Raw genomic sequence first — 10,142 nt, 5'->3', positions numbered from 1 at the left:
AGCGTATGTAACCCGAGGTACCACTGTACTAGGCAACCTTTCAAGAGCTATATGATAGAGTGGGGTGGAGAAATAAACGTAAATTTTGCCATTGTACAATACAGGCCTCTCCATCTAGAGAAGCAAGAGACATTATTCATAATAGAAATATACAGTCCTGTCAGGCAAAAACACCTGGAGTCCACCCACACTGGAGTCCAGTCAAGGGTGAAGCCTAGGAAAAGGTTACAACAGTCAGGCATTTGCCCCTAGGCCTGACATTCCCCATCAGCTGGGCAATCACCTCCAAGGGGCCAGTGGTTCCACTATTCACTTCACTGCAGAAAATGTGGGTTCTCTAATGGAATGAGGCCTGTAAGTTGATAACAAAGTCCCTTGTCTAGACGATGCACTTTGTATGCACTTTCACGTGAAAGATATAGTTTATATCATATTTGATGGGTATACTTGAGTTATAACAAGGAGGTGCTGTACAATTTTTGCAACTGCCTCCCATCTTTGCCCTATAAGGTCCTTGCTGCTTGTCAAAAATTCGATCCACTTTTGTCCCTAAGAAAGGTGAAATGCTCGAGGGCTCATACTTACGGAAAAGCCATTTAAGTCAGATTGCACAGATATGTAGCATACAATTAATATAGTCAATTCCTATAACAAGGGCTGGCAGATACCTAAAACCACCCAGCATGTTGCTTCGGCCAATTCATCAATTCATCCTTTTTTTATTTACAATCTCTGTAGCTCGGATGTGCCATAAAGAGGTTTAAGATTTCTCTCCTGTGACCCCCCCAGGTGGCAGCAAAGAAAGATCTCCTGCTATCAGGCTTTGAGAAGACTAACGTTTAGAGGAACCCTTATCATGAAAAGGCATACAGTGGTGCCCCGCAAGACAAAATTAATCCGTTCCGCGAGCCTCTTCGTCTAGCGGTTTTTTCGTCTTGCGAAGCAACCCTATTAGCGGCTTAGCGGATTGGCGCTATTAGCGGTTTAGCGGCTATTAAAGGCTTAGCGGCTATTAAAGGCTTAGCGGATTAGCGGCTAAAAGGCTATTAGCGGCTTAGAAAAAGGGGGGGGGAGCAGGAAAAAATTGGAACACTTGCAAGACGTTTTCGTCTTGCAAAGCAAGCCCATAGGGAAAATCGTCTTGCGAAGCAGCTCAAAAACGGAAAACCCTTTCGTCTAGCGGGTTTTCCGTCTTGCGAGGCATTCGTCTTGCGGGGCACCACTGTACCTTCAAAGCCCAAGTTAACCTATAGGAGAATATTCTTCCCAAATCTCCCTATATCCATTGCTAATCAGCAGACCTTCTCATGATAGCAAGTTAGTTAATGGATCATCACAGCTACTTGTAGTTTACCTCACAGCAGCCCAGTTGTTCGCAAGGCAGAAATAAGCTTGCAGGCTCAGCAGATTTTGCCTACAATAAAAAGTCACCTAGAGTATTTCCCTCCTGCCTCTCACCCCCTCCATCCCACCCATTACTTGCAATGCTGCCAGTGTTTTGGAAAGCTGCTGTGTTCTGTTCCAGAGATCTATACAGATTCTTAACTGCAAACCCATAAATATTTGAAGGAGGAAGGGGAGAATACTGTATATGTGTGTACACACACACCCACGAATCACATCAGCACTGGATATTTGTGAGGACTGTACATTTGTTTTAATAGCTGAAAACATTTACACAGTTAACTGTAGAAACAGCAGGTTCATGAAGCACTTTCCTCCTTTTTGTCAAAAATATTCAAATAAAACCCGATCCAAATGGAACATGAAAAACACGAAAGCTAATATGGAGCCAAGGAAGAGCTGAGGGTTGCTATCATTAACAACAAAATTCCAAAAAGGAAACAGAAACACTGAATGAGGGAAGTTTAAGTATGCCATATAGCAAAACATGAAGTGATACCCTGGCTGCTCAGGGTAAGTCCCTACAACAACCAAGTCCTTGAACATGGGAGCAATTCAGGCATGAAATGCGGGCAGAAAGCAGTGAAACATCTCAGAAGAATGAACAAAACAGTGGGAGCTATTCTGGGCTTGTAAGGCATCAAGTACCCCCATAAGTGCCAATGGGAAGTTAGGCTGCTTCAAGTCTATGGGTAGCTACAAGATATTCCGCCATTGCATCCTGGGTGCTTTGTGAAACCCATAAATTCATATAAAAGATGCCATCTTTATATATGCCAGCAATCACTGCTAGCCTGCAAACTCAAACTTTAGTAAGTCACGTATGTTGAACCTGCTCTTTCCAGGGCTACAATGTCAACTGTCCATTCCTAATCAATTCAGAAGAATAGGCAATATTTAATTTTGTGCTCTGGAACCATTTCCAGCTTACTGTTTATTACAGCAACAGAGCTCAGATAAAGCCATACCTAGGAGCCTGGATTTCTGGCGTCCTACAGCAAGAAACAGTGTACAGAGATTCATGATGCAGGCTGACAACAGTCTCTGCTCTTTGTGGAGCTAGTACAGTTTTAGAGTCTTTGCCCCTTTCTTTGAGCAAAGCAAAGCCACTCTTCACTTCACCGGCAAGCCCCTGGGAGCTTAGCTGTTTTCCCCTCTCTGCACCAACCACCACAGGATGAATTCTGTGTGACTATGCAAAGGCAGTGCTTCCAAGGCGGTGAAATGTGCTCAGCTACAAAACTCACAAGGGACTGGTGGGTGGCTACATGAGGATAGACAAGCTGCAAAATAGATACAACATACACACAAAGGCTATGAGATTACGATACTCTCCAAACTGCTTTGTTAGCATCCCTGAGCCCTGCTGTCTTCCGAGGGGGGGCAAGCGCCACGTATTCCTGTGTGAGGACAATTGTGAACCCAAGCTACGGCCCTCCCCTCTGTGTCGAGATGAGGTTTCCGGTGGCTTTTCAGATCCGCACCTGAAATCAGTTTCATTCTCTCTTCCGCACGTTAACCACCTCTAACGAGAGGGGAAACAGATCCCGGTAGCGACCTAGGGAAAGCACAGACTGAGCAGAGACACTTCCCTTGGAAGTGGGTTAGTGGGGCATAGCTGTTATCCTCATGCTCTGGGAGGCTATGGGGTATGTCACCATGGGGGTGGTGGCGTGGCTCATGGTGATGCCCCCCAGTGGCTGAGCCATGGACACGGCCACAGGCGCTACGGATACGGCCACAGGAGCCATGGAGACTGGTGGAGCCATCCCCTGGGCAATGGTCTGAGCCAGCGCTGCTGACAGCGGGGTGATTTCTGGGTTCATGGGAGGCGCTGCGTTGCTAGGGGGAGCTGCCTGAGCTCCAGCTGGAGCCACCAAATCCTGCTGGGACACAGGCCGTGGCTGCAGAGCTTGGCTGCTCAGGGTGGTGTGAGTCTGGGCAATGCTGTGGTTGTAGTTGGTGACGGTGCCCACGGTGGGTGCCAGGGTCTGCTCAGTAGCCGGGGCCGTGGTGCTGAGAGTTATCACCTTGGCCTGGTTGCGGAACTGGGCGTTCTGTTCCAGCAGGACCTCGTTGGTGGCTAGGAGGTTGTTGACCTGCTTCTTGAGGTCCTCCACACGTTTGCGGAGCATGATGTTCTCCTCTTCCAGGAGCCGGTATTCCACCGTGCGAGGACTGGTGAAGTTGTACTCGTAAGTCTCAAAGTGGAGCCCGTCTACACGCCGCCGCTTCAGCACAGGGTCGTGATCATCAAAGCACCGGTCGGAGTCGTACATGGGGTCATAGGGGTCGTATCGGCGCACGGGAGTGGTGATGCCCTGTTCCCGGGTGGCCAACCCCCGGCCGTCGTACTCGTAATCCCGCTGAAGGTGCTGGAATTTACATTTGGCCCCACGCTGACAATCCCCCTTGAGAAAATCCCTACAGATGGGGACTTCCTCCTTGCTGTTGGGGAGGTCGGCTGGGGAAAGGCCAAGCCCAGCTGCCACTTTCTGGCGAAGGCGTGGGGGTAGCTCCCCCGTCTTTTTGTAGCAGTCTTCGTCTTCCTTGGTGCCATGGATGAAGCGGCAGTTGATGCGGACGCACTCCTTGTTCTGGAAGTCGTGGCAGAAGATGAACTCGTTCTTGCTCACTCCCAGGTTGGTCACCTCGTTCATATCGGGGTGGCGGAAACGGCAGCGCTTGCCCCGCTTGCAGACATTGCGTAGGAAATCCCGGCAGATGTCATCGGAGTTGGCACTTGCCTCGTCGCTGCCGCTCCCACTGCCGTTATAGGTGTTGTCACGGTCAGGCATTTTTTCGTGGCCTTGTGCAGGCTGGGGGCCCAAAATCAGGTTACTGTGCAAGTACAAGAGAACAAGTAAGAAACGCAAGAGGGAAACCTGTCCAGTTAGATTATGATGATGATGATGATAATAATAATAATAATAATTTATTACTTCTGACTGGGAAGAGAATACACAATACATCAAACAACACTTTGTATCAGGTCCAAGTATTTTATAGTCTATATGTACATGTATATCCTCTCAACTATCAGAAAGAAACAACTTATTTGCTTGGACTGAATGGCTTCAATACTCCTTTTAGTTCCTCCTCATACTTTCCCCTACTTCTATCTTTTGCGAACAGATGATCAGAACTAAACACTGCACTCAGCTCAGGGTGGAACTATATTACTGGCCTATATAAGGGCATTACGTTTTTGCTGCAGAGAAGGGGAACAAAACTGAATGAGAGTTCCAAACGCTTACCCAAGACCACAAAGGCAATATGATCCAACAGTTGAAAAAGATGCTGCTTTTTACTTTGTTGGATGATCAAGCAAAGATTTTATTAAGTCTGCAGCTGCCTGCATAGGATTCAATTAAATTTCAAGGTAGTTTAGGATGTGAATGCAACATAATCTCAGATGGACTGCATAGCCCTTTAACATTTGAAAGTAAGGTAAAAAAGGTAAAGGACCCCTGGATGGTTAAGTCCAGTCAAAGGCGACTATGGGGTTGCGGCACTCATCTCGCCTTCAGGCCGAGGGAGGCAGCATTTGTCCGCAGACAGCCTTCCGGGTCGTGTGGTCAGCATGATGGAACACTGTGAAGGAAACTAGAGCGCATGGCAATGCTGTTTACCTTTTTATCTGCTTGCACTGGCATGCTTTTGAACTGCTAGGTTGGCAGAAGCTGGGACAGAGCACCTACTCTATTCCATAGACTCAAAGCAGCTCATAATAGTTTTTCTAAATCTTAACAGTCTTACCCCCGAAAGGTTCACACTCTGAGAAGTAAAATAAGGGTTTAGCAAGTATGAAAACAGAAGGTGTCATTAAGGTAATTAATAAACACAGGGTAAAATCTAGTGATAATTTTTTCTTCTACGTAGTTTTGTAGTTATGCACTACTACTTATTATTTCAATATGCAAAACACTGAGCTACAGCCTAACTACTTCACAAAGCTTTATTTTTAACCATAGTAATGAACATCAGCCATTCACTTATATGGTAAATAAAGGGATACACTCAATGATGCCATATGAATAGGAGCTACACTCTGTCCCTGGTAACCACTGGGTGATATCCAATTAAGGCATAATCAAAGCAGACCCACTGAATTAATGTGCCAGATTGAGTTCTATGCACTCATAGAGTAGAACAGATATTTATACTGACGGATTTTTCCCCAATCAGATTTACAGTCTGCTGTGGCACAGCCCTGACCAAGGTTTACCAAATGGCTGAGAACTATTTGTGTGTGTAGCTTGGTTTATGGCAGGCTGCTGTTTAACAAGGAAGGAGTGAAGCTAAAACAAAGAAAATGAATGACTGCAATTCTTTGAATCTTGAAATCAACAAGGATTTCAACTTGCTACATGTATACCCAACATTCCTAGCAATGCTTAGAAATAATTCTTTGAAGACTTAGATTACCATGAAGACTAGCAGCTTGAACTTTCAAACAGTTCACAAATGTGAAATCCTACATCAGTTAAAAGAAGCTCCTACCCATCTTCTGTCACAGAAAAGGCATGGTTAAAAAGTTGGACTCAAAGATTTGTGGAAATGGAAGGGCACCCAATTTGCAAGCAAGCGGGGTGACTGTGTGTATGGAGTCTGCAGAGGTAGCAAAATTTATAACAGAAAAAGGGTGAACAAAACCCCACACAAGAATGGCATGCTTTTTCATTCTCATACTTCTGATGTTGCTTTAAAATTCCAAAGTAAGAGCTTAATGAAACTCTTATGGGGTCTTTTTAAAGTCTACATTTGCAATTCTATGCACACTTACCTGGGAGTGAGTCCCACTGAATTCAGTGAGATTTTCTTCTGGGTAGACCTATACAATATTACTCTTTACATTAATTTACAACCATGCCATTTCTAAATGACCGCCAGCTAAAGCTCCAAACGCCAAGAATATTTAACTTCTGACCCCCAGCAGATCATCATATAGATAAACCATTAGTTGTTAGGAAGCCCAACTTTACCTTCATGACACAAAATTTTCAAAGTCATGCCAGGGTAGGTTACGGCAAGGATTCAGACTTGATTTGTCCCACAAGAGCTATAGAAAGAAAGATAAAAGGCCATGCATTAAAATCTTCATTTACATGCATTTGTTTTGATAGATCAAAAATATTTTCTATCCTATCGTAGTGTCAGGATTTTAACATAGATTTTAACTGTCCATTCTATTGACTTTTACCTTTTCACATTAATTTATAAAGAACACCTATGCATCTGCCATAGACCTACTTCTGATATGCCGATAATTCTGAAGAGAACTGTAGAGTGCACTTAGTTCATACAGCGTCCTGGCCAGGTCCGCTGTAAATTATACCACATAAAAGAAAAATGCATTTAAGAGCGTGTCAAATGCTCCCCCCTATGGCTGAACAATGCAGAGGGGAAAAACAGCCTTTGAGGAAGGCTTAGTCACCATTACTATCATTCTGTAACAAATCTGTTGTTTTTAAGGCACTACAAGACACGTCGTTGTTTTGTTACAATAGACTATATATAGCTACCCTTCCACAACTTATTGGTGAGGCATCCCCCCAAAAGCTCCTCAGAAACCCTAGGGATTCCACTTGTGTCTTTGAAATGAACCGTACATCCTTACTGTACTTCTGATCATTATGTGCTGCTTCCATGCAGTGCGTGTTCTTAAGCCACAACCATGATCTGCTTTTAGCAGTTGTGTTACAAAGATGGGAGACACAAACTTTATTAGGAACATATTGGACCGGTCAGATATGATACCCCCACCCCATATCTTTCTTCAAAAGTTGCTGCTTCTTTTTATTTGGCGATGAAGCAGTTTGGCTGTTTTCCATGAACTGGGTACCATCCTGTGGTACTTTTGATGACAGGCAACGTTGATCTCGTGTGTGTGGTTTTGTTTTTTTAAAAAAAGAAGAAGAAAACTAAGAGCCAATCTCTTTGCCCTCAGGGTGGATCGAGTGTGTCTTCGGCTCAAGAGCAGTGACAACAACGTAACGAAGTTCTCCCCCCCTGGAAATCCTGGGCACACCTGAAACCCACAGCTCACCTGAAACTTCGCAGCATCGCCCGGCCTGACGCCCGCCCCCCCCCCGAAAGAGCAACCCTAAGCCGGAGTGAAAACTTCCCGAGAGTCGTAAAGGGCCGAGGCAGGGCCTCCGCTCCCTCTCGGCGAGGGTCCGCTCGGCTGAAAGGGGAAGGAGACCCCGCGGCGAGAGGCCAAGGCAGGAGAAGGGGCCTCAGGGTCTCTTGAGGCTCGGCGGCATTCGTCCCTTGGGGAACTCTCGAACCCCGAGCCGGAGCGAAGGCCACGCCAGGCATGTCACCCCCCACTCCAATCTCCCAGCCACTCACCCTCACTCCGACCTCCTCTGGTCCAAACAAAGCGCAGCCCCTTCCGCCGTGACGCCCCTCCTGCCGCCGCCACCGGAAGTACTCTATGGTTCTTCCTCCGCGCGGGGCTGCTAGGGAGGGATGCGGGCAGCGGCGGTTGCCGTGGCAACGGGACTCCTTTTTCTCAGTCTCTCCCGCCTCACTGCATGTATCGGAGGGGACGAGGCGCTTTATACCCCCCCCCCCAACACACACACACGTTTTACGCTGCTGGGCTTTGCAACGAAACGTGGCGTGCGATGCATTCGCGCTGCCGTAACCTCACCATGGAGCCTTTTCCGATAGGATTTCTCGCCGCTACCCCGCAACTATTACATGGCCCCTCGTTATTGTGCCCGCCGCTAATAGTCGGGGGTCTCCCGGAGCCCGGCCTTTCATACAGGCCAGCTTTTAACCTATAACGCGTTTTTTCACCTGTTCCGATTTCCAAGAGACCAAATCGTGTAACCAAGAGATAAATCGTTTTGGGGAAATTTTCAATTGGCACAATTTAGTTATGGTAAAAACCTAACTCTTGCATGCGCCAGCCCAGCCCTCTGAGAACAGGTTTCTACACAACCATTGCCCTTTCCCAACTCTCAGCACTTTCTAGTCTAGGTCATACAAGGAATCGACTTGTTCTGTGGCTTGTATACTAAAATCAGGGGTTACTGAACTGGTTGGTTGAGATGGTCTGCAAACTTTTAGGCAATATGCAGTGCGTAAAAATACAATTAAGAATTAAGACAAAAGACCCCTGGACATCAAAGTCCAGTCAAAGGAGACAAAGGGGTGCAGCGCTTATCTCTTATCAGGGCGGGGGAGCAGTGTTTGTCCACAGACAGATTTCCGGGCCATGTGGCCAGCATGATAAACCGCTTCTATCGCAATGGAACACTGTGACAGAAGCCAGAGCACATTGAAACACCATTTACCTTTCCTCCGCAGCAGTACCCATTTACCTACTTGCACTGGTGTGCTTTTGAACTGCTAGGTTGGCAGAAGCTGGGAAGGAACAATGGAAGCTTACCCAGTTGCAAATTCGAACTGCTGACCTTCCGATCCGCAAGCCTAAGAGGCTCTGTGATTTAAGACCACAGTACCTCAAGAATGTGGGTTAAACCACAGAGCGTAGGACTTGCCGATCAGGTTGGCGGTTCGAATCCCCACAACAGGGTGAGCTCCCATTGCTTGGTCCCTGCTCCTGCCAACCTAGCAGTTCGAAAGCATGTCAAAGAGCAAGTAGATAAATAGGTACCGCTCCTGCGGGAAGGTAAACGGCGCTTCCATGCGGTGCTCTGGTTCTCCAGAAGTGGTCATGCTGGCAACATGACCCAGAAGCTGTCTGCGGACAAACATTGGCGAGTAAAGCGAGATGAGCGCCGCAACCCCCGAGTCATACACGACTGGGACTTAATGGTCAGGGGTCCTTTTACCTCAAGTATCATAAAGCATCTAATAAAGCACAGCAGCCACCAGAGGCAGAAAAATAATCAGGTGACCCACTCAGCAATTTACAAGTGGTCTGTGATGTTTATCCACTGTGCTGCGTAACTTGATAAAGGTTCTCAAACTGTAGAAGCTAGTCTAGATCTTGAGTGTACAGTACTGTACTGCTCTCATATCCTGCCTGGGTGCCTAGCCTACAAATCTAGAAGTCTGTCAAGTATTTCCCTTGTAAGCACTTGTGGACCACGAAGAGTTCTGAATTCAACATGATTGACAACCCATTTGTATTGCTCCTTATACCTTTCTTTTTTATGCAGTCCTTGTTTGCTAGCACCAGATTACTGTTTAAGGAACCATGGATGGTTGGATGGATATAACATCTGCATTAGAACAGAACTGTTATGGGAAGTGAGATGACGGTTGTTTTTTGTGATGAAAAAAACAAGCCAGATTCATGTAAATGAACTAAAACTCCAGTCTCATGTTTCCAAAGCAGCCCAACCTAGCTAAAATTAATATGGGTGCTGACAACCCCAATGTATTTTCCAACCACACATTTCACTTCATCTTACACTGGTAGTTACTGTAGGTCAGGGATTCACATTCATGGGCATCATCTTGCTCTCAAAGTAGACCAGTAAGTCTTATGTCTGCCACATCTGAAGATGGCACAATACCTCCTATGAGCTCACAAGCAGAGACACTTGTATGGTTCAAAGCTATGCAGCTGTTGATTCTGGCCCAAACAAAGGAGCAAAGGAGCTTATGGTGTTGGCCAGGTTAGAAGCAGAGGGTTGTATCAAACTGTTTTACTCAAGAGTAGGGATTAAAACTGGATATAACCCAGATTGCTTTCACTTAAAGAAACCTTTATAAAATATCAGCACCCATTTTAGCCTGAATACCAGAGGACTTAA

General features: G+C 46.3%; 1 protein-coding gene across 3 annotated transcripts; it reads right to left on the bottom strand.

Moving 5' to 3' along the window:
- Positions 1 to 1,634: 1,634 nt before the first annotated feature.
- ZC3H10 (zinc finger CCCH-type containing 10) lies at positions 1,635 to 9,877 on the bottom strand. Of its 3 annotated transcripts, none has more exons than XM_082212703.1 (3): positions 9,798 to 9,877; positions 6,390 to 6,466; positions 1,635 to 4,245 (listed from the first exon to the last, which is right to left on the bottom strand). In XM_082212703.1, the coding sequence occupies exon 3, from the start codon at positions 4,200 to 4,202 to the stop codon at positions 3,009 to 3,011; it is 1,194 nt and encodes a 397-aa protein (XP_082068829.1). In that variant the 5' UTR covers positions 4,203 to 4,245; positions 6,390 to 6,466; positions 9,798 to 9,877; the 3' UTR covers positions 1,635 to 3,008. The 3 variants fall into 3 exon arrangements, with proteins under 3 accessions (XP_082068829.1, XP_082068830.1, XP_082068831.1); XM_082212704.1 differs by lacking the exon at positions 9,798 to 9,877 and adding an exon at positions 7,759 to 7,942; XM_082212705.1 differs by lacking the exon at positions 9,798 to 9,877 and adding an exon at positions 7,454 to 7,731.
- Between the last annotated feature and the right edge of the window lie 265 nt (positions 9,878 to 10,142).

This window comes from Podarcis vaucheri (assembly GCF_965113315.1).
Source record: "Podarcis vaucheri genome assembly, chromosome: 2".
NCBI lineage: Eukaryota > Metazoa > Chordata > Lepidosauria > Squamata > Lacertidae > Podarcis > Podarcis vaucheri.
This window is presented reverse-complemented; position numbering and strand designations above follow the sequence as displayed.